The sequence below is a fragment of the Rutidosis leptorrhynchoides genome, chromosome 2, assembly GCF_046630445.1.
Source record: "Rutidosis leptorrhynchoides isolate AG116_Rl617_1_P2 chromosome 2, CSIRO_AGI_Rlap_v1, whole genome shotgun sequence".
Lineage (NCBI taxonomy): Eukaryota > Viridiplantae > Streptophyta > Magnoliopsida > Asterales > Asteraceae > Rutidosis > Rutidosis leptorrhynchoides.
In genome coordinates, this window is record NC_092334.1 from 552690641 (window position 1) to 552717354 (window position 26714).

The 26714-nt window shown below is 32.7% G+C and overlaps 1 protein-coding gene across 1 annotated transcript in view; it reads left to right on the forward strand.

Moving 5' to 3' along the window:
* Nucleotides 1–6780: 6780 nt before the first annotated feature.
* LOC139889691 (large ribosomal subunit protein uL4-like) overlaps nt 6781–26714 on the forward strand; it is a 116861-nt gene continuing 96927 nt past the window's right edge. The window contains exons 1-2 of the mRNA XM_071872627.1: nt 6781–6794; nt 7558–8227. Of these exons, the coding sequence (XP_071728728.1) occupies nt 6781–6794; nt 7558–8227 (684 nt within the window). The remainder of the gene's footprint in view (nt 6795–7557; nt 8228–26714) is intronic.

Below are 26714 nucleotides of genomic sequence, written 5' to 3' on the forward strand. Positions count from 1 at the left end.
TGGCTGTTTAATGCAGATGTGCAGGTGTGCAAGTGTCAAGAAAACGGTGATTATTCAAGTGCATGGAAGGTGTTCGATGAAATGTTTGAAAAAATAGAGTTACGTGGTATGGTTTTCGTTATATTTTCTTTCATTAGTTGATAAAGTTGTGATCTGTATATTCAGTATAGAAGTGCTTCATAAGCATTTGAGCTGACATATTGTGTGAAATCAATTTAGAACATATTGAAATAACCTAATGTGTTAAAGCTTACTGTCTTTTTAGTGATACATATTTAAATATTTAATATTTGTTTTCCACTGTGTATGATTTGTTCATTTTATTGCAGGAAAGCTCATTGAGAATATATATCATTTTTTGTGTGGCAAATGTATATGTTTATAAATACTGGGTTCTTAGAGTTTTAGTTTTGTTGGAGAATTTTAGTTGATTTTGTGCATGTAAGTAAGTTTTTATATGGTGTTTTTTGCTCAAGTTTTTGCTGCTAAAATTGCAGTACTATACTACATAATACAATTTTTTGCAATGTTTTCAACCTTTAACATGTTGGCTTTTCATAAGTTCTAAAAAAATCAAATTTGTTACTCATCAAAGTTAAATCAGTATCTTCGGAATCTAGCCTGTTAAAACATAGTTTGTGTATATTTATTGTTACTCATCATTGTTAAATTTGTTACTCATCATTGTGATAGTATTAGTTTGCAAGTTCAAACGACTATGTTATAACTAAGTTTATATGGGATTATTGAATGTTGAGTTAATTTGTATCTAATCTGCATGCAGGGATTCCTTCTTAAATCTGTCATAATTATTTTGTACGCCTATATAATTGAGGAGCTTCTCTCAATTGTATATACTTCAACTGTTAGTGAAGCTTGCTAAAACTATGGGAATTATTTTAAGCACATAGAAGGTCTATTTATTAGTTTAAATGACAAGCAAGTTTTTCATCTCTTTTGCTTTTTAGTATATATTATATATTATATATAATATAATATTATTTATGGAAACTCTTTTGTTGTTCCATTGACCCAATGAGCTAAAATATGTCTATAGATCCTTGAAAGTTTAAGATATTGGGCTCGAAAAAAAAAATCAAGGTGACAGACTGGGTATCATGTCCAAATGTGCAAGGAGCACATATAGTTATTATTTTATCTTTGTAATAAAGTTTAAGATGTTATGTGCTGAAAATGCACTGTGGATCACTTTTAACCCACTTGATCAACCCATTTCATTTTCAGCTTATATGTGACTACTCTGAGATTAAAAACGTAACCCAAGTCAGCATGTTAGTCAATGTGTTCAAATTGCACCACTCTGTTTTTTTTTTTTTTTTTTTTTTTTTTGTAACAGGTTCGTGCTAGAACCGAAACCAGTTGGCACAATTGTAACCACGGGGAATGAATGGTGTGAGTGACTGGCGTATTATGGAATGGGTTCCAAATTTAGTACGTTACTTTAAGTAATCAACATAGCGCAATTGCTTCAAGTATTCTTTCAACTTGGACAAGAACTTGATATCTTACACCGTTGATTGGCGCATTTGCGGCTGACTGGCTGATACTTATCTTGGACGCCATTGGACAATCGCCACCTTCTCAATCATTTACGCAATTGTGAGTATGATATAAATCACTGAATTTTCATACTAGACTATTGGTGGCAAAATGGGTGGGTAACAGCTCGAAAGTAATGACAATTTTGTTCCTATACAAATATATTGTTGAACTGTTTCAGGCTCCAAGACTATAGGTTGGCTGATATATGACACATATAATTTGTAGGTAACTATTTTAATTTAAACGTATGACCCATTAGATTAAACATAATGCGGGCTAGATGATTAATGGTTTCTATGCATTTCATTTAATAAGCTCATTTTAGTAACAAGTCTTAAGGTCAAATGAACTGCAAGAATTATGACAACACTGAATGCGGGAGGAAAGGAAGAGGTTACCAAATTCATTGTCACACTGCTAATATGATTTGTGACTTTCTAGAATCTTATTTTCTTTCTATTTATTATCATTTATATTTGAAAAGCTAAAATAATTGATCGTGCGTAAGCTATTTTTTGTATGATTTGAGAAACTGAAGTACACATGGGATGCTTACGACAATAACCTCTCTTTATCCTTTATCCTTTGTTTGTAAAAAACATTTCGAGGTAACAGTTGTCCCATATATTATTTTAAATTTAAAAGCTTTGTTTTTAATAGAGATAGGTAGATTGAATATTGGTGGTTATATTAATCGAATTGGTTGTCGTAGGTTAAATTTTTGTTTTGAGTACAAACCTATAGTGGAAAAACACAGACCATGTTTGGTGAAATTAATAGTGGCTCTCGCAGACAGTGGGTCAATTCGGGAATGACACCCAGGGTGTTTGAGTATATGATTACACGTATACAAAAGATAATGTTCATGTTTTTTTGTCGTTTTGTTGTGACGCTTCACTAAAGGCTTGAATGATCTACTTATAAGTTGTACAACTCGATTTTTACAGTGTTAGTTATTCTAAGCTCACTGTCAAGCTCCTTAGAACCATATGTGATCGTAACCTAATTATCATTTATGTGCATCAACCGAGGTGTCTTAGGATTAAAAAAAGGAAGGTAAACCGATCCTCTAGCGGCTCCCACACTATAAGTGTGTGAATTGATACTCCAATATTTATTGAATTTTAAGTGAAGTGAAGGTGGGATTGTCTTTGAGTGTCAACAGTTTTAAAGGTATGCATATACTTGTGTATCTATAAGTGCATGACCATTCAACTTTAGAAGACGAATAAAGAAATGGTGGTTGAATAATTGGCAAACTCTTGGTGGTGATTCATGAACATGAAAAGATTGATTTTTTAAATTATTATTATTATTTTTTTTTATTTTTTTTACGTAATATCTGAATTTTACTCGATCTTGGTGGGTATGATATGACGATTTAGGAATTTCTATATTTTAATATGCTCTATTTATGCACTCAAGAAGTGGTGTATTTTAATAATAATAGATATAGATATAGATAAAAGGGATAATGAGGAGTCCTCTTGCTGACATTTCTAATGGAAACGGTGTGTTTGTTGTATCTATAGGTGCACAAAAACCGGATCCGGACCGGATCCGGATTTAAAAAAACCGGACAAAAAAAATCCGGATTTTTCCGGATCCAGTTCCGGTTCCGGATCCGGTTCTCGGGGTCGGTTTTTTTTCGGATTTTTTTTCGGAATCGGATTTTTTTCGGATCTCGACCGGATTTTTTTCGGACTAAGATCTTTGTCGGATTTTGTTTTTTACTGGTTATATTTTTACCGGTTCGATTTTTATAACTTTTGAACAACAATAATATAATCAATATAAACAAAATATATAACGCTACAACAATTATAAATAATACAACAACATTTTTATTCAAATGATTAACCACTAAAGATAATATAAATAACAATAACAATACATTTATTTGAACGATACAAGTTACAACTATAAGTATACAAAAGTTAATACATTATTCGAGCTTCGGCATGGCCATCACCCGATAATGTATTACGAGCAAAGTATATTGAGCTTCGGCATTGCCATCACCCATTATACATTACTCGACTACTCGTCTTGCCTTCGTCGTTCGAAATAGTCTTCACTTGCTTCAAATTCGGGGTCATCAACCGCAAATGTTCGTTGGTAATTTGCAATATATTCTTCCATGTTAATGGGATCATATTCACCTTCCTCCACTTCGGTCTCGGTATTTCCTTCGGTTGATGAAGGTGATAATCCCGCTTCTATTTCTTCCATCTCTATAAAATCTTCAACGTCATTATCTAACGGACATTCTAATGACGTTTGATCTTGTATCCTATCTACCCCGTCCAAATAATCCTTCAAACATACGCATACTTCCACGGCTTGGGGGGTAAGTCTTGACCTTCTTTCCGAAATAATTCGACCGCTAAGAGAAAAAGCCGATTCGGAAGCTACGGTTGAGGCTTGAACGGCTAATAAGTCACGAACCATAGCGGATAATATTGGATAGGTGTCTTCTTTTGTTTTCCACCAAGCCAAAACATCAAAGTTGTGAAATTGTTCGGGATTCATGTTTAGTGCAAAGTTTCCAATTTTGTAATTTCTCAACTCGCTTGTGGGTGCCGATGTTCGGGCACGTTTTGAAGCGTCTTCACGTAATTGGTTAAAAAGAGTAATATTAAGGTCTCGGGCCCTTCGAGAAGATGATCCGCTCTCAAATTGGTCAACAATTGGGTTTGATTGTCGACCATAAGTTGTTGCATAAATTGAAAATAATTGCTCAAAGGTGTCATTAAATGCCAATATTTGGTTGTTTATATAGTTGGGTTCGGCGTCTTCGGGACCATGAATACAATCCAAATTTTGATATATTGTTGTCATCAAAAGTTCCACCCCACTAAAATTGATTTTCGGGTCAACAGCGGCCGCAAATAAAAAAACTTTGGGTATTGTTCCAAAATATTTTTTTAGTTTTTTTCTTATGTGAAAAACGGTTTGTCTAAAAATACGATTATTTGAGTTCGCAAATTCGTTAATTTTTTCCGTCATTATATAAAGTTGTTGTAAAACTAGTGAGCTAGTTGGGTAATAAACACCCGAAACTTTTGTCGTTGCCTCTTTAAAAACTTGTAAAAAATTTGTTAATGCTTCCAAGTCATCCCATTCGTCGTTATCAATCGGTTCGGAATATCCCTTTCTAATTAGTCTATTATTAAAACCGATTAAAGTTTCTTTTTGTCGTAATATATTTTCAAACATAAGACAAGTAGAATTCCACCTAGTATTATTATCAAAATAAGGACCTAACCAAGTGCCATTACAATTTTTAACAAAATTTTTATAGTTTTTATGTCGTTCGTTGCTCGTACGATATATCGTTACTAATAATTTTCTAAATTTATCTTTTAACGAACTACAATAAGTTAAACAATCTTGAACGGCCAAGTTTATAATATGAGCAACACAACGTGTATGTATAAACGCACCATTTAAAACCGGTTGCATTCGTATTTTTAACATATCCATGGCACTAGTATTATTAGAAGCATTATCTAGCGAAATAGTAAAAACTTTATCGATTAAATTATATTCAGTCAAAGTGTCTTGTATAATATTTCTTAAATTATTACCATTATGCGGATAAGCAAATAATTTAAAAGCGATAGTCCGTTTCATTAATAACCACGAATCGGGATGGAACCAATGAGCGGTAACGGCTAAATAAGAATTTGCCGTTCCGTGTGGTGCGGTCCAAACATCACAAGTTATAGAAACTTTATGTTTATATGTTCGAAAACCTTCAATTATATCATTTTTAGCTTTTTTCCATAATTTAAAAGCGTCACGTCTAAGAGTAGTACGACTTACATTGTCATATCGCGGTTGTAGTCGGTTGCGAATTAGCTCCGTAAGCTTTGGATTGTCGAAGTGGTTGAAAGGAAGCCCTTGTTGAATGACAAACCTTGCCAAATCTTGACGAAGAGCTTCTTGATCGTATACAAAAATCGAACCATCCCGACCAAGTGTAGGTTGTGTCGGGTCTTGAGCGGCCCCCGAACAACTTTTTGCAAGATGTTTTCTTAAAGTAGAGTTACCCGAAACACCTAGGAACTTACCACATCTCTTGCAACGAGCTTTTTCTTGATTATCGGTCATCACGCACAAGTCGAAATTAGCCCAAACGTCGCCTTTACGACTCGTATTTTTGATCGTACGAACATCGTTGTTGGTATAACGTTGTGAAGATTGGGCAACGGAAGCGGCATCGGAAGCGGATGCTTGTGAGTTATCCATTATAGGATTAGTAAGTAGAGTTTAGTGAGTAATTATAGTGTAATTATAGAGTTTTTTGAGATTTAAAGAGAATAGAGAGAATTAGATGGTGTGTTTTCAACCAAAACCCAATACCATCTATTTATACTACACTTGAAGGGGTAAAATGGTCAAAAAAAGTTCAAAAAACTGCAAAAAAAACGCTCCAAACGGCTAGTTTTTTTTTGATTTTCGAACAGCAAAAAAAAAAAAAAAAAAAAAAAAATCCGGTTTTTATCCGGTTTTCAAAAATCCGGATAAAATCCGGTTTTTATCCGGTATTTATCCGGTTCTGGGGCAACGGCTAGATCCGGTCGGATCCGGATCGGATCCAGGAACCGGATCCGGTTCTGACAGGATCCGGATCTGACAAGATCCGGTTTCGGATTTTTTTTCGGATTTTTTTCGGATCCGGTTTTTTTGTTCACCTGTAGTTGTATCATTCATCTTGTCAGTTTAGTAGACTTTTAAAAACATAGCATTGCTGTAATAATATGTTAATCTGTTATTCAGGATGGTACTAATAATTTCCCGAATGAATTTAATTTATTGTCGGATCAATGGTTTTTATTTAAGGTAGAAGTTTCGGACTTCAATATTGTTGTTGGCTAGATAAATTTAGTGGTTGACTTTGTAGTATTGGCAGCGTTTAAATAATTTCATCTGTTTCTTTATTTTCACCGTAACCTTCTTTTACTAATGATATGCTTCTTTGCAAGTGCACATACTTGAATATCCTTTTCACTATCCATTTAAATCGAGTCTTTTTAAGGTTTTAATGTATGCTTCTCTTTTTATTTTTATTTTTACCAGTATTTGAGAATGACTTTATCCATATTTGTTGGTTTAAATAAGTAAATTATTGTTATATTTTTTATAGGTTCGGGCGACCAATCACGTTGCCTTAGAAGATGTGATGATTTTTGGAAGTAATGAACTGTTAAGATGGTTTTCATGAAGTTTGTTAAGGTTTTGTATTTTAAGACTACGCTTTTAGATTGCAGTTTTTGATTGTCGTTCTTTCGAGTACTCGGTTAAACATTGTTGTTTTCTATTTCGTAGAACTTGATGAATTATGTTATTTTATCTACATGTTGATTATATAATACATCATTAAAAAAAACTTTCCTTTTAAAACCCGTGAATCCACGGGTCTTTGCACTAGTTAATAATGTAGTCTCTAAATAGAGAATAATATAAAGAAGAGGAAGAGAGAGAGAGAGAGAGAGAGAGAGAGAGAGTATGTGTATATGAAAATATATATTCAAAGGTGCATCTTCTGCAAACTACATCTTCATATATTTATAGTACAACATGCAATTTGGTGGAAAATTTATAGCCACAAAATTGGCAGACATATTTGACTTTCATAACAGTTTTCGATTTCTTTGTCTGTAATATCATATTTCGTTTGATTTGGTTTTAAAAAGTCGTATTTCTCAAATACTTTAGGGGTATGTTATGTAACTTATAATTAATAATTTATATCATGTCGCTTTCATGTGAATAATAAATTAATTAATTTCGTTTCATTTAATATTCATATGAATATGAATAGTAATGAATTAATTTCAATTTACTATTTTGTTACTTGAGTAATATATATACATCATATATATATTTTATTTCACGTCTCGGTGTATATGTGTGACCCCGAAGGCTCAAATGAAGTTGGCCATATAGTTATACGTTGTAATTTGCACGTTAATCCTAATCCTACAGTCACCGTATCGAATCGGTCCCAGAGTTTCCGTTAGTCGTTAGTGATTCTGCAGAAGGTGTGGAGAAGACGCATAACGCGATCGAGGTTTTGAAGCGAATTGGCGCGTATTCGGATGCCGAAAAGGCAAAGGATTCGATCGGAGTTCGTCCTGGAAAGGGGAAAATGAGGAACAGAAGGTTTATTTCACGTAAAGGACCGTTGATTGTATACGGAAACGAAGGAGCTAAGTTAGTGAAAGCATTTAGGAATATACCTGGTGTTGAAATTGCGAATGTTGAACGATTGAATTTGATGAAACTGGCACCTGGTGGACATTTAGGTAGGTTTATCGTATGGACGAAATCGGCATTTGAGAAATTGGATTCGATTTATGGTGGGTTTGATAAGATTAGTGAGAAGAAGAGGGGTTATGTGTTACATAGGTCTAAAATGGAGAATGCTGATTTAGCTAGGATTATTAATTCTGATGAAGTGCAGTCGGTTTTGAAACCGATTAAGGAGGAGGTTAAGAGGGCTGTGATGAAGAAGAATCCGTTGAAGAATTTGAATACAATGTTGAGGTTGAATCCGTATGCGAAAACTGCTAAGAGGATGGCTTTGCTTGCTGAGGAACAGAGGAAGATGTCTAAACAAGAGAAGCTTGATAAAAAGAGGCAACCTATTTCTAAGGTATTAAAGGCAACTTGTTTATTTTTGCATTCATTTTGAATTATTATTTGGATTGTAACTAATGTGTAGCATTATATACAGATGTGTATGTTGATTTATGAGGAAATCATTTTAAAGAATTAAGTTTTTAAATTGGTATTCTATTTTATGTTTAGTGTTTCATGTTAGTTTTGATTTAAATAAGTTTTTATTTATCTGTAGAGCTAACTTTCTATTGGTAAGACGATTTGAAAACATTTTTATCTGCTGTTATAACAACCCGAAAATTTCCGATAAAATTTAAACAAATTTTTGAGATGTTTCAATTATCTTTGACCAATTCCGACGATTCACGAACAAATAATTTTAAATGAATATATAAACTTGAAATATAATACGACTTAATTGTTATAATTAAAAATGTAAAACTTTATACAAGATAATATTGTTGTTATATTATTACTTTTATTATTATATTTAACAATATTATCATTATCATTTACAATTATCATTATCAGTATTGTCAAAAACAATACTATTATTAATATTGTTATTATTATTATCAAAATTATTATTATCATTATTTATCATCTATTATGATGGTTAGTAATATCATTAACATAATATATCATTAACATTATTATTAGTATTATTGTTAATACTTAACATGAACATTAATATAATAAAATATCATTATCATTAATATCAATATTATTATTATTATTATAAAAATAATACAATCTTTTATCATTATCATTAATAATACTATTATTATCATTTTTATTATCATTATTATTATTATTAAAAATCATTATTAATATAATTAGTATTATTATTAATATTATTATTATTATTATTATTAATATAATTATTAATTAAATAAAAAGGAAAAGAGACAGATACCTAATTTAGATATATCATTATCTGTTTTTTTTAATTTTTTTTATCTATCACGATCTGTATATTTTTGTTCCCTTTTCTGATCGTATCCATTGACATCTGCTTTCCAATTTTTTTTATTTATTTTATCTGTTTTATTTTATTTTATATATTTCTGTCTGATGGAATTAGGAGTCGACACCCATATTTTACATTATAAAAAAATTAATATAATTCTGTAATATGGAGTTCCAGTCATGTTCCAGTCGAATAACATTATCATTATCATTTATATATATGGTAGTAGATTGCTGCAAAGGAGAAATCAAAACAAAAATATATATATTTGTCCTCGTCGACCTCTGTTCTTGTATAGTCCTGCCATAAATCAAATTCGAATTCCATATCAAAATGTATAAATGTAGTTGTGTTAGGATTCATCCAGTCAAACTTCCTTCAAAATTTCATATCCCAATTCCTCATAACGAATCTTAATTTTGGAGTCAAACTTTATTTTAAAAAAAGTCAAAGGATGTGTTCATCAAGAAATTCGAAGTCGTTTCGATGTTTTCATTAAAATTAACGATTGAGAAAGTTTATACGAGCGATTTAAAACCTTTTTCGTGAAGAAAGTATGATCTAAAACATTTTGAAAAATGAAATTGATGTTTGAGTTATACATCGACTATTTTTCTGTTTCAGTTCCATTTTTTTTTTCTGTACATAATCTATTTTCACATTGAGGTTGTTGTTTGAAATCATAGAGTCTTTAATAAATTGTTGATTAGAAGGAATCGAACTCTGATTTTTCCTGGTCGACTTTCAAAGTGAGAAAGAAGAAGAGTAACACAGGATAATTGGGTTTAAATAAAACCGGTTATAAATTAAAACAGAAAAACAGACATGGTCAAGTGGTTTGAGGGGTGTTCGGGTTAATGAGAGGTCACGGGTTCGAGTCCCGTCTTTGGCATATTATTTTTAGAAAGGCTTCTAAGGTAGTTCCAACTCTATTTTTATTTTTATTATTATTAATTATTATTTTTATTTTTATTATTATTACTATTTTTATTATTATTATTATTATTATTATTATTATTATTATTATTATTATTATTATTATTATTATTATTATTATTATGAAAATAATAAAAGTTATTATTATTTTCATTAATCTTAGTATTAATATTTTTTTTTTAGTATTGTTATTAAAATTATCATTAGTAATAAGATTTTTATAATTATTATTATTATTATTAAGTGTGAAGTATTATTATCAAAATGATTATTTTCATTATCATTGTTATTAAATTTTTCATTTAAAAACTACAAGTATTATTATTAGAATTAAAATTATAGGAGTTATTAATAAAACTATCATTAATATTAAAATCATTAATATTAAAATTTATACTATCATTATTATTATTTTTACTAATATTATCTTAGTATTATTATAACTACTGTTTTAATAAACAAATAATATACATAAAAAATATATTTAAAATACATAACTTAACTATATAAAATTTCTTATGTATTTTTAAATATACAAAATAAATACCTTTAATTAAATAATAAAATACAAAAGCTATATCACTAACAATAAAATATATGTTCGTTCGATTTTGATTATATGTGTTAATAAATATACTTGATATAGGTTCGTGAATCCAAGGACAACCCTACACTTGTTCAGTGCCATCATACGCATAATTACTACAAACTATCATATCGTATCGTGAGTTTTCATAGCTTCCTTTTTATCTATATTTTTGGGCTGAGAATACATGCACAACTTTTATAACTGTTTTACATGTTAGACACAAGTACTCAAACTTTTATGCTGAATACGTGCTTTGTCATGCTAAATCCCTGCCGTAATATCGTTAATTGCTTGGTGAACGCAAACTTAGTTATTATGAATACCGCTATTGAGAGTAACGTCTCTAATCATTTGACCTCTGGTCTTTGGTTACATAATAATGATTCAAACTGACACTGACTGTTCAAGGTGTCTCGGGGTAAAATTCTGTTTAGTCGCGATATTACAAACTACAACAACTCTTTTTAGATTGATATGATGGGTATCAATCAACTTTAAACTGAAATCTTGTGGTCTAATGCTATACTGAACTATTGATTTATGATAAACCTATGAACTCACTCAACCTCGTGTTGACTTTTTAAGCATGTTTATTCTCAGGTACTTAAATATTGCTTCCGCTGTATATCTGCTGCTTTGATGATGATTGCTTGCTATGCTTGGAGTCTTCATTACATATCATATCAATTAAAGACATTTAATGTTCTAAATACAATGTAATCTATTTATCTGAAACAACCCAACCCGTATTCCATACGATAATTTTTTTTTATTATAGTACACATTTACGCACCAATTAAATATGTAAATCATTCCACAAGTTCCATTTAAACGTACATCAACTTAAACGTTTACAAAAAAGCACGAAGGCCATTAATTAAGTTTTATACAAGTTTGACCCACTACAATGATAGTTTATAATCCAAACGACCTCGGGCATGGTTTGGGGCTAAACTACCCAAAACGTTAGGCCAACTTCAAAAGCTAACACCAAAAGCACCCCCGACAACATAAGCGGGAGACCACTAGTCCAAACGTATGCCCTTACCCTTGTCCAAGCCGGAACCTATAAAATGGTAAACAACGAGAGGGTAAGCAAGGCTTAGTGAGTGCAACAATTATACATACATATATATAACCTACTTACTTGCAAACACTTACCAAATCTGCATACATACTAGTTACCTAATTAGCATACCCTTCACATGTATAACGCTAAGTATCACGATAACAAGGCTAGTATAACAATAGCTTATATCACAACAATACAATATGATAAAACACAAGTATAACGATGATGTTCACAACATCCGTAGTACTCAAGATCTCAAGGCTAGCCCAACGAATGGTATCGTCAACATCGAACTTAAATCCCATTCACCTATTTTAATGTGGTATCGTCAACACCGAACTTTAAACCCACATATGAGGTATCGTCAACAACGAACTTTAAACCCTCATCAACGTCACTACAATAATCGTATGGCATCGTCAACATCGAACTTTAATTCCATAAGTATGAGGTATCGTCAACAACGAACTTTAAACCCTCATCAACATCACAATATACTCTAGGGTATGTGATAATGCTAAAAACGAACATATATTTCATAGCATTATTCCTCAAGAAAGACAAGCTTTTAGTTGCAATTGTCCTATTTACAAGTGATATTCGTTTAAATAATAAAAGGTGAAGACAAAAGACAGATTCGACGAATTGAAGACGCAAACGACCAAAAAGCTCAAAAGTACAAAATACAATCAATGAGGTTCCAATTGTTGATAAGAAACGTCTCAAAATTACAAGAGTACAAGATTCAAAACGAAAAGTACAAGATATTAAATTGTACGCAAGGACGTTCGAAAATCCGGAACTGGGACCAGAGTCAACTCTCAACGCTCGACGCAACGGACTAAAAATTACAAGTCAACTATGCATATGAATATAATATAATATATAATTAATTCTTAAAATTAATATATATATATATATATATATATATATATATATATATATATATATATTATATTATATTATATTTAAATAAACGTCGGCAGAAGAAAATAACCAAAAGTGGCTCTCCCCAGCTGGCCATGCGATCGCATGGCCTGGAAGGCATAAATCCATGCGATCGCATGAGCCCCTTTTCCAGATCACAGGCCTATAAAAATCGAGCTTTGGTGCACCATTTTTCCATCCATAATATCAATCTCTCTATCTATATACGTAGTATATATTTATATTTATATTTATATTTTAATTTTAATTTTAATTCTAATAATAAGGGTATGTTAGCGAATGTTATAAGGGTGTAAGTCGAAATTCTGTCCGTGTAACGCTACGCTATTTTTAATCATTGTAAGTTATGTTCAACCTTTTTAATTTAATGTCTCGTAGCTAAGTTATTATTATGCTTATTTAATCCGAAGTACTCATGATGTTGGGCTAAAAATATTAAAATTGGGTAATTGGGCTTTGTACCATAATTGGGGTTTGGACAAAAGAACGACACTTGTGGAAATTAGTCTATGGGCTATTAATGGGCTTTATATTTGTTTAACTAAATGATAGTTTGTTAATGTTAATATAAAGATTTACAATTGGACGTCCCTATAAATAACCATATACACTCGATCGGACACGATGGGCGGGGTATTTATATGTACGAATAATCGTTCATTTAACCGGACACGGGAATGGATTAATAGCCACTAGAATTATTAAAACAGGGGTGAAATTATGTACAAGGACACTTGGCATAATTGATAACAAAGTATTAAAACCTTGGGTTACACTCAGTCGACATCCTGGTGTAATTATTAAACAAAGTATTAAAATCTTGTTACAGTTTAAGTCCCCAATTAGTTGGAATATTTAAACTTCGGGTATAAGGATAATTTGACGAGGACACTCGCACTTTATATTTATGACTGATGGACTGTTATGGACAAAAACCAGACGGACATATTAAATAATCCAGGACAAAGGACAATTAACCCATGGGCATAAAACTAAAATCAACACGTCAAACATCATGATTACGGAAAGTTTAAATAAGCATAATTCTTTTATTTCATATTTTATTTCCTTTATTTTATATTTAATTGCACTTCTAATTATCGCACTTTTATTTATTGTTATTATATTTAATTGCAATTTTAATTATCGTACTTTTTAATTATCGCAAGTTTATTTTATCGCACTTTTATTTATCGCAATTTCATTATCGTTATTTACTTTACGCTTTAAATTAAGTCTTTTATTTATTTAATATTTTACATTTTGTTTTAACTGCGACTAAAGTTTTAAAATCGACAAACCGGTCATTAAACGGTAAAAACCCCCCTTTAAAATAATAATATTACTTATATATATATTCGTATTTTTATAAATTAAACTAATATAGCGTTAAGCTTTGATTAAAAGATTTTCCCTGTGGAACGAACCGGACTTATTAAAAACTACACTACTGTACGATTAGGATACACTGCCTATAAGTGTTGTAGCAAGGTTTAAGTATATCCATTCTATAAATAAATAAATATCTTGTGTAAAATTGTATCGTATTTAATAGTATTTCCTAGTAAAATTTAAGCTATTTTATATACACCTCGCATAACATCAAGTATTTTTGGCGCCGCTGCCGGGGATCCATCTAGCTTAAAAGCCGGAAGCGCAACGCTAATATAAAAAAAAATTACGCTTTTGTAAAAATACGTTTTAATATATTCGAAAATATAAAAAGAAAACAAAAATATAAATATTTTTAAGAGTTTGTTAAATATTTAAGTTCTATAAAAGTTTATTTATCTTTATTTTATAAAAATATAAGTTTTATTTAATTTATATAAATATATTACATAAATATATAAAACAGAAAATTCAACACAGCAAAAAAAAAAAAAAACACTCGAGTCCGGTACTGTAGCAGCCCATGAAATGTCCCGTTCTTATTGATTAAAAACGTTCCATATTAATTGATTTCGTTGCGAGGTTTTGACCTCTATATGAGACGTTTTTCAAAGACTGCATTCATTTTTAAAACAAACCATAACCTTTATTTCATAAATAAAGGTTTAAAAAGCTTTACGTAGATTATCAAATAATGATAATCTAAAATATCCTGTTTACACACGACCATTACAAAATGGTTTACAATACAAATATGTTACATCGAAATCAGTTTCTTGAATGCAGTTTTTACACAATATCATACAAACATGGACTCCAAATCTTGTCCTTATTTTAGTATGCAACAGCGGAAGCTCTTAGTATTCACCTGAGAATAAACATGCTTTAAACGTCAACAAAAATGTTGGTGAGTTATAGGTTTAACCTATATATATCAAATTGTAACAATAGACCACAAGATTTCATATTTCAATACATATCCCATATATAGAGATAAAAATCATTCATATGGTGAACACCTGGTAACCGACATTAACAAGATGCATATATAAGAATATCCCCATCATTCCGGGACACCCTTCGGATATGATATAAATTTCGAAGTACTAAAGCATCCGGTACTTTGGATGGGGTTTGTTAGGCCCAATAGATCTATCTTTAGGATTCGCGTCAATTAGGGTGTCTGTTCCCTAATTCTTAGATTACCAGACTTAATAAAAAGGGGCATATTCGATTTCGATAATTCAACCATAGAATGTAGTTTCACGTACTTGTGTCTATTTTGTAAATCATTTATAAAACCTGCATGTATTCTCATCCTAAAAATATTAGATTTTAAAAGTGGGACTATAACTCACGTTCACAGATTTTTACTTCGTCGGGAAGTAAGACTTGGCCACTGGTTGATTCACGAACCTATAACAATATATACATATATATCAAAGTATGTTCAAAATATATTTACAACACTTTTAATATATTTTGATGTTTTAAGTTTATTAAGTCAGCTGTCCTCGTTAGTAACCTACAACTAGTTTTCCACAGTTAGATGTACAGAAATAAATCGATAAATATTATCTTGAATCAATCCACGACCCAGTGTATACGTATCTCAGTATTGATCACAACTCAAACTATATATATTTTGGAATCAACCTCAACCCTGTATAGCTAACTCCAACATTCACATATAGAGTGTCTATGGTTGTTCCGAAATATATATAGATGTATCGACATGATAGGTCGAAACATTGTATACGTGTCTATGGTATCTCAAGATTACATAATATACAATACAAGTTGATTAAGTTATGGTTGGAATAGATTTGTTACCAATTTTCACGTAGCTAAAATGAGAAAAATTATCCAATCTTGTTTTACCCATAACTTCTTCATTTTAAATCCGTTTTGAGTGAATCAAATTGCTATGGTTTCATATTGAACTCTATTTTATGAATCTAAACAGAAAAAGTATAGGTTTATAGTCAGAAAAATAAGTTACAAGTCATTTTCGTAAAGGTAGTCATTTCAGTCGAAAGAACGACGTCTAGATGACCATTTTAGAAAACATACTTCCACTTTGAGTTTAACCATAATTTTTGGATATAGTTTCATGTTCATAATAAAAATCATTTTCTCAGAATAACAACTTTTAAATCAAAGTTTATCATAGTTTTTAATTAACTAACCCAAAACAGCCCGCGGTGTTACTACGACGGCGTAAATCCGGTTTTACGGTGTTTTTCGTGTTTCCAGGTTTTAAATCATTAAGTTAGCATATCATATAGATATATAACATGTGTTTAGTTGATTTTAAAAGTCAAGTTAGAAGGATTAACTTTTATTTGCGAACAAGTTTAAAATTAACTAAACTATGTTCTAGTGATTACAAGTTTAAACCTTCGAATAAGATAGCTTTATATGTATGAATCGAATGATGTTATGAACATCATTACTACCTTAAGTTCCTTGGATAAACCTACTGGAAATGAGAAAAATGGATCTAGCTTCAAAGGATCCTTGGATGGCTTGAAAGTTCTTGAAGCATAATCATGACACGAAAACAGTTCAAGTAAGATTTTCACTCGAAATAAGATTGTTATAATTATAGAAATTGAATTAAAGTTTGAATATGATTATTACCTTGTATTATAAAGATAACCTACTGTAAGTAACAAACTTTTCTTGATCTTGGATGATTACTTGGAATGGATTTAGAAAACTTGAAAGTAAACTTGCAATCTTGGAAGTATTCTTGATTTTATGAAACTAGAACTTTTGGAATTTATGAAGAACACTTAGAACTTGAAGATAGAACTTGAGAGAGATTAATTAGATGAAGAAAATTGAAGAATTAAAGTGTTTGTATGTGTTTTTGGTCGTTGGTGTATGGATTAGATATAAAGGATATGTAATTTTGTTTTCATGTAAATAAGTCATGAATGATTACTCATATTTTTGTAATTTTATGAGATATTTCATGCTAGTTGCCAAATGATGGTTCCCATATGTGTTAGGTGACTCACATGGGCTGCTAAGAGCTGATCATTGGAGTGTATATACCAATAGTACATACATCTAAAAGCTGTGTATTGTACGAGTACGAATACGGGTGCATACGAGTAGAATTTTTGATGAAACTGAACGAGGATGTAATTGTAATCATTTTTGTTAAGTAGAAGTATTTTGATAAGTGTATTGAAGTCTTTCAAAAGTTTATAAATACATATTAAAACACTACATGTATATACATTTTAACTGAGTCGTTAAGTCATCGTTAGTCGTTACATGTAAGTGTTGTTTTGAAACCTTTAGGTTAACGATCTTGTTAAATGTTGTTAACCCAATGTTTATAATATCAGATGAGATTTTAAATTATTATATTATCATGATATTATCATGTATGAATATCTCTTAATATGATATATATACATTAAATGTCTTTACAACGATAATCGTTACATATATGTCTCGTTTAAAAATCATTAAGTTAGTAGTCTTGTTTTTACATATGTAGTTCATTGTTAATATACTTAATGATATGTTTACTTATCATAATATCATGTTAACTATATATATATCCATATATATGTCATCATATAGTTTTTACAAGTTTTAACGTTCGTGAATCACCGGTCAACTTGGGTGGTCAATTGTCTATATGAAACATATTTCAATTAATCAAGTCTTAACAAGTTTGATTGCTTAACATGTTGGAAACATTTAATCATGTAAATATCAATCTCAATTAATATATATATAAACATGGAAAAGTTCGGGTCACTACAGTACCTACCCGTTAAATAAATTTCGTCCTGAAATTTTAAGCTGTTGAAGGTGTTGACGAATCTTCTGGAAATAGATGCGGGTATTTCTTCTTCATCTGATCTTCAAACTCCCAGGTGAACTCGGGTCCTCTACGAGCATTCCATTGAACCTTAACAATTGGTATCTTGTTTTGCTTAAGTCTTTTAACCTCACGATCCATTATTTCGACGGGTTCTTCGATGAATTGAAGTTTTTCGTTGATTTGGATTTCATCTAACAGAATAGTGAGATCTTCTTTAGCAAAACATTTCTTCAAATTCGAGACGTGGAAAGTGTTATGTACAGCCGCGAGTTGTTGAGGTAACTCAAGTCGGTAAGCTACTGGTCCGACACGATCAATAATCTTGAATGGTCCAATATACCTTGGATTTAATTTCCCTCGTTTACCAAATCGAACAACGCCTTTCCAAGGTGCAACTTTAAGCATGACCATCTCTCCAATTTCAAATTCTATATCTTTTCTTTTAATGTCAGCGTAGCTCTTTTGTCGACTTTGGGCAGTTTTCAACCGTTGTTGAATTTGGATGATCTTCTCGGTAGTTTCTTGTATAATCTCCGGACCCGTAATCTGTCTATCCCCCACTTCACTCCAACAAATCGGAGACCTGCACTTTCTACCATAAAGTGCTTCAAACGGCGCCATCTCAATGCTTGAATGGTAGCTGTTGTTGTAGGAAAATTCTGCTAATGGTAGATGTCGATCCCAACTGTTTTCGAAATCAATAACACATGCTCGTAGCATGTCTTCAAGCATTTGTATCATCCTTTCGCTCTGCCCATCAGTTTGTGGATGATAGGCAGTACTCATGTCTAGACGAGTTCCTAATGCTTGCTGTAATGTCTGCCAGAATCTTGAAATAAATCTGCCATCCCTATCACAGATAATAGAGATTGGTATTCCATGTCTGGAGACGACTTCCTTCAAATACAGTCGTGCTAACTTCTCCATCTTGTCATCTTCTCTTATTGGCAGGAAGTGTGCTGATTTGGTGAGACGATCAACTATTACCCAAATAGTATCAAAACCACTTGAAGTCCTTGGCAATTTAGTGATGAAATCCATGGTAATGTTTTCCCATTTCCATTCCGGGATTTCGGGTTGTTGAAGTAGACCTGATGGTTTCTGATGCTCAGCTTTGACCTTAGAACACATCAAACATTCTCCTACGTATTGAGTATCTGGTTTTATGAGCTTCTCTAAGTACCATTACTCTCATATCTCCAAATTTTGGTACCCAAATCCTTTCAGCCCTATACCGGGTTTCGTCTTCCCGAATATTAAGATGCTTCTTCGATCCTTTGGGTATTTCATCCTTTAAATTTCCCTTTTTTAAAACTCCTTGTTGCGCCTCCTTTATTTGAGTAGTAAGGTTATTATGAATCATTATATTCATAGATTTTACTCGAATGGGTTCTCTGTCCTTCCTGCTCAAGGCATCGGCTACCACATTTGCCTTCCCCGGGTGGTAACGAATCTCAAAGTCGTAATCATTCAATAATTCAATCCACCTACGCTGCCTCATATTCAGTTGTTTCTGATTAAATATGTGTTGAAGACTTTTGTGGTCAGTATATATAATACTTTTGACCCCATATAAGTAGTATCTCCAAGTCTTTAATGCAAAAACAACCGCGCCTAATTCCAAATCATGCGTCGTATAATTTTGTTCGTGAATCTTCAATTGTCTAGACGCATAAGCAATCACCTTCGTTCGTTGCATTAATACACAACCGAGACCTTGCTTTGATGCGTCACAATAAATCACAAAATCATCATTCCCTTCAGGCAATGACAATATAGGTGCCGTAGTTAGCTTTTTCTTCAATAACTGAAACGCTTTCTCTTGTTCATCATTCCATTCAAATTTCTTCCCTTTATGCGTTAATGCGGTCAAGGGTTTTGCTATTCTGGAAAAGTCTTGGATGAACCTTCTGTAGTAACCAGCTAGTCCTAAAAACTGGCGTATGTGTTTCGGAGTTTTTGGGGTTTCCCACTTTTCAACAGTTTCTATCTTTGCCGGATCCACCTTAATATCTTCTTTGTTCACTATGTGACCGAGGAATTGAACTTCTTCCAACCAAAATGCACACTTTGAAAACTTAGCGTACAATTCTTCCTTCCTCAATACTTCTAACACCTTTCTCAAATGTTCACCGTGTTCTTGGTCATTCTTTGAGTAAATAAGGATGTCATCAATGAAAACAATGACAAACTTGTCAAGGTATGGTCCACACACTCGGTTCATAAGGTCCATGAACACAGCTGGTGCATTAGTTAAACCAAACGGCATGACCATAAACTCGTAATGACCGTAACGTGTTCTGAAAGCAGTCTTTGGAATATCATCTTCTTTCACCCGCATTTGATGATACCCGGAACGTAAGTCAATCTTTGAATAAACAGACGAGCCTTGTAGTTGATCAAATAAGTCGTCGATTCTCGGTAGTGGGTAGCGGTTCTTGATGGTAAGTTTGTTCAACTCTCGGTAGTCGATACACAACCTGAATGTACCATCTTTCTTCTTGACAAACAAAACAGGAGCTCCCCACGGTGATGTGCTTGGTCGAATGAAACCACGCTCTAAAAGTTCTTGTAATTGACTTTGCAGTTCTTTAATCTCGCTGGGTACGAGTCTGTAAGGAGCACGAGCTATTGGTGTAGCTCCTGGTACAAGATCTATTTGAAATTCAACGGATCGATGTGGGGGTAATCCCGGTAATTCTTTCGGAAATACATCTGGAAATTCTTTTGCAATGGGAACATCATTGATGCTCTTTTCGTCAGTTTGTACTTTCTCGACGTGTGCTAGAACAGCATAGCAACCTTTTCTTATTAGTTTTTGTGCCTTCAAATTACTAATAAGATGTAGCTTCGTGTTGCCCTTTTCTCCGTACACCATTAAGGGTTTTCCTTTTTCTCGTATAATGCGAATTGCATTTTTGTAACAAACGATCTCTGCTTTCACTTCTTTCAACCAGTCCATACCGATTATCACATCAAAACTCCCTAACTCTACTGGTATCAAATCAATCTTAAATGTTTCGCTAACCAGTTTAATTTCTCGATTCCGACATATATTATCTGCTAAAATTAATTTACCATTTGCTAATTCGAGTAAAAATTTACTATCCAAAGGCGTCAATGGACAACTTAATTTAGCACAAAAATCTCTACTCATATAGCTTCTATCCGCACCCGAATCAAATAAAACGTAAGCAGATTTATTGTCAATAAGAAACGTACCCGTAACAAGCTCCGGGTCTTCCTGTGCCTCTGCCGCATTAATATTGAAAACTCTTCCGCGGCCTTGTCCATTCGTGTTCTCCTGGTTCGGGCAATTTCTAATAATGTGGCCCGGTTTTCCACATTTATAAAAAACTACATTGGCATAACTTGCTCCGACACTACTTGCTCTGCCATTACTCGTTCCGACACCATTTGGTCCTTTCGTTCTATTAACCCCTGGTCCGTAGACCTCACACTTCGCCGCGCTATGACCATTTCTTTTACACTTGTTGCAAAATTTGGTGCAGAACCCCGAGTGATACTTTTCACACCTTTGGCATAGCTGCTTCTGATTGTTGTTGTTGTTGCGGTTATTATTGTTGTTGGGATGATTGTTGTAGTTGTTGTTGTTGTTGTTGTTGTTGTTATTGTTGGGCCGTTTGTTGTAGTTGCGATTGATGTTGCGATTGTTGGGATAATTGTTGCAATTATTGTTGTAATTGCTGTTGTTGTTGTATTGGTGATTCTTATCACCATTTTCCTCCCACTTTCTTTTGACTTGCTTCACATTGGCCTCTTCAGCAGTCTGTTCTTTAATTCTTTCTTCAATCTGGTTCACTAGTTTGTGAGCCATTCTACATGCCTGTTGTATGGAGGCGGGCTCGTGTGAACTTATATCTTCTTGGATTCTTTCCGGTAATCCTTTCACAAACGCGTCGATCTTCTCTTCCTCATCTTTGAATGCTCCCGGACACAATAGGCACAATTCTGTGAATCGTCTTTCGTACGTGGTAATATCAAATCCTTGGGTTCGTAACCCTCTAAGTTCTGTCTTGAGCTTATTGACCTCGGTTCTGGGACGGTACTTCTCGTTCATCAAGTGCTTGAATGCTGACCACGGTAGTGCGTACGCATCGTCTTGTCCCACTTGCTCTAGATAGGTATTCCACCATGTTAACGCAGAACCTGTGAAGGTATGCGTAGCGTACTTCACTTTGTCCTCTTCAGTACACTTACTTATGGCAAACACCGATTCGACCTTCTCGGTCCACCGTTTCAATCCGATCGGTCCTTCGGTTCCATCAAATTCCAAAGGTTTGCAGGCAGTGAATTCTTTGTAGGTGCATCCTACACGATTTCCTGTACTGCTAGATCCAAGGTTATTGTTGGTATGTAGCGCAGCCTGTACTGCGGCTATGTTTGAAGCTAGAAAAGTATGGAATTCCTCTTCATTCATATTCACAGTGTGTCGAGTAGTTGGTGCCATTTCCTTCAAAATAGTCAAATGGAACAAGTTAATCATACAGAATATTAAGAGTAGTTAATAGTATTTCGTAGCATAATATGAACTCATTTATAAAAGCTTTTTCTTCATATTAGCGTTTTATAAGTTTAAATTCGGGTAGTACCTACCCGTTAAGTTCATACTTAGTAGCTAATATACAATTCAACTACTACAATTCTATATGAAAAACTGATTATAATAATATTTCGCGTTCAAACTTTTACACAATATTTTACAAACTTACAATACCGCTTATTTTACATATAGCATGAAATATAGCACACAATAAATTTGATACAAGATGGTTGTGAAGATAATTCTAGCTAGTACACAAGTCGTTCAGCAAAGGCAATAAAGACACGTAATTCATACGTCCAGAAACAAGTCATGCATTCTGGTTTTACTAGGACTACTTCCCATCCTTGGTCTTGTGGAACATAACTGTTATGGCCGTTGATAAGACAACGTGTTGTAACGTTGTCAAAGGGACGAGGGTTACGTAATGTCCAACAGTCCCGTAACAATCTAAAAACCTCATTTCTTACCCCAATTACCGACTCCGTCACTTGTGGAAACGTTTTGTTTAATAGTTGTAGCCCGATGTTCTTGTTCTCACTTTGGTGAGAAGCGAACATTACTAATCCGTAAGCATAACATGCTTCTTTATGTTGCATGTTAGCCGCTTTTTCTAAATCACGAAGTCCAATATTCGGATATATTGAGTCAAAATAATTTCTTAACCCATTGCGTAAAATAGCATTTGGGTTCCCCGCAATATATGCGTCAAAGTAAACACATCGTAACTTATGGATTTCCCAATGTGATATCCCCCATCTTTTGAACGAAAGCCTTTTATAAACCAAGGCATTCTTGGAACGCTCTTCGAATGTCTTACAAACTGATCTCGCCTTAAATAGTTGTGCCGAAGAATTCTGACCGACTCTAGACAAGATTTCACCAATCATGTCTTCGGGTAGGTCTCTTAAAATATTGGGTTGTCTATCCATTTTGTGTTTTTATACTGTAAAATAGACAAGAGTTAGATTCATAAAAAAAAATACTTATTAATACAAGCAATTTTTACATATATCATAAAGCATAAACACACTATATTACATATATTACACCACACGAATACAACTATCTTATTCTGACTCGCTTGTTTCTTCTTCTTCGGTTTTGGTTCATTTTGCCAAGTTTCTAGGGATATATGATGTTCTCCTAATACGAGCCGTCGTTTTCTACATTGGTTTAGAAAAACCTGGTGGTTTAGAGGTTCCCGGGTCATTGTTACAACTTAAGGACTTCGGGGGTTGACGATACATATAAAGTTCATCGGGGTTGGAATTAGATTTCTCTATTTTTATGCCCTTTCCCTTATTATTTTATTTTGCCTTTTTAAATTCAGTTGGGGTAATTTCTATAACATCATCGGAATTCTCGTCGGAATCCGATTCATCGGAGAATTGGTAATCCTCCCAATATTTTGCTTCCTTGGCGGAAACACCATTGACCATAATTAACCTTGGTCGGTTGGTTGAGGATTTTCTTTTACTTAACCGTTTTATTATTTCCCCCACCGGTTCTATTTCTTCATTCGGTTCCGATTCTTCTTCCGGTTCCGATTCTTCTTCCGGTTCCGACTCTTCTTCCGGTTCCTCTTCGGGAACTTGTGAATCAGTCCAAGAATCATTCCAATTTACATTTGACTCTTCATTATTATTAGGTGAGTCAATGGGACTTGTTCTAGAGGTAGACATCTATCACATAATATCAAACGCGTTAAGAGATTAATATATCACATAATATTCACATGTTAAAAATATATAGTTTCCAACAAAATTTGTTAAGCAATCATTTTTCAAGTAAACACGGTCGAAGTCCAGACTCACTAATGCATCCTAACAAACTCGATAAGACACACTAATGCAAAATTCTGGTTCTCTAAGACCAACGCTCGGATACCAACTGAAATGTCCCGTTCTTATTGATTAAAAACGTTCCATATTAATTGATTTCGTTGCGAGGTTTTGACCTCTATATGAGACGTTTTTCAAAGACTGCATTCATTTTTAAAACAAACCATAACCTTTATTTCATAAATAAAGGTTTAAAAAGCTTTACGTAGATTATCAAATAATGATAATCTAAAATATCCTGTTTACACACGACCATTACAAAATGGTTTACAATACAAATATGTTACATCGAAATCAGTTTCTTGAATGCAGTTTTTACACAATATCATACAAACATGGACTCCAAATCTTGTCCTTATTTTAGTATGCAACAGCGGAAGCTCTTAGTATTCACCTGAGAATAAACATGCTTTAAACGTCAACAAAAATGTTGGTGAGTTATAGGTTTAACCTATATATATCAAATTGTAACAATAGACCACAAGATTTCATATTTCAATACATATCCCATACATAGAGATAAAAATCATTCATATGGTGAACACCTAGTAACCGACATTAACAAGATGCATATATAAGAATATCCCCATCATTCCGGGACACCCTTCGGATATGATATAAATTTTGAAGTACTAAAGCATCCGGTACTTTGGATGGGGTTTGTTAGGCCCAATAGATCTATCTTTAGGATTCGCGTCAATTAGGGTGTCTGTTCCCTAATTCTTAGATTACCAGACTTAATAAAAAGGGGCATATTCGATTTCGATAATTCAACCATAGAATGTAGTTTGATGTACTTGTGTCTATTTTGTAAATCATTTATAAAACCTGCATGTATTCTCATCCCAAAAATATTAGATTTTAAAAGTGGGACTATAACTCACGTTCACAGATTTTTACTTCGTCGGGAAGTAAGACTTGGCCACTGGTTGATTCACGAACCTATAACAATATATACATATATATCAAAGTATGTTCAAAATATATTTACAACACTTTTAATATATTTTGATGTTTTAAGTTTATTAAGTCAGCTGTCCTCGTTAGTAACCTACAACTAGTTGTCCACAGTTAGATGTACAGAAATAAATCGATAAATATTATCTTGAATCAATCCACGACCCAGTGTATACGTATCTCAGTATTGATCACAGCTCAAACTATATATATTTTGGAATCAACCTCAACCCTGTATAGCTAACTCCAACATTCACATATAGAGTGTCTATGGTTGTTCCGAAATATATATAGATGTGTCGACATGATAGGTCGAAACATTGTATACGTGTCTATGGTATCTCAAGATTACATAATATACAATACAAGTTGATTAAGTTATGGTTGGAATAGATTTGTTACCAATTTTCACGTAGCTAAAATGAGAAAAATTATCCAATCTTGTTTTACCCATAACTTCTTCATTTTAAATCCGTTTTGAGTGAATCAAATTGCTATGGTTTCATATTGAACTCTATTTTATGAATCTAAACAGAAAAAGTATAGGTTTATAGTCAGAAAAATAAGTTACAAGTCGTTTTTGTAAAGGTAGTCATTTCAGTCGAAAGAACGACGTCTAGATGACCATATTAGAAAACATACTTCCACTTTGAGTTTAACCATAATTTTTGGATATAGTTTCATGTTCATAATAAAAATCATTTTCTCAGAATAACAACTTTTAAATCAAAGTTTATCATAGTTTTTAATTAACTAACCCAAAACAGCCCGCGGTGTTACTACGACGGCGTAAATCCGGTTTTACGGTGTTTTTCGTGTTTTCAGGTTTTAAATCATTAAGTTAGCATATCATATAGATATATAATATGTGTTTAGTTGATTTTAAAAGTCAAGTTAGAAGGATTAACTTTTATTTGCGAACAATTTTAGAATTAACTAAACTATGTTCTAGTGATTACAAGTTTAAACCTTCGAATAAGATAGCTTTATATGTATGAATCGAATGATGTTATGAACATCATTACTACCTCAAGTTCCTTGGATAAACCTACTAGAAATGAGAAAAATGGATCTAGCTTCAAAGGATCCTTGGATGGCTTGAAAGTTCTTGAAGCAGAATCATGACACGAAAACAGTTCAAGTAAGATTTTCACTCGAAATAAGATTGTTATAATTATAGAAATTGAATTAAAGTTTGAATATGATTATTACCTTGTATTATAAAGATAACCTACTGTAAGTAACAAAGGTTTCTTGATCTTGGATGATTACTTGGAATGGATTTAGAAAACTTGAAAGTAAACTTGCAATCTTAGAAGTATTCTTGATTTTATGAAACTAGAACTTTTGGAATTTATGAAGAACACTTAGAACTTGAAGATAGAACTTGAGAGAGATT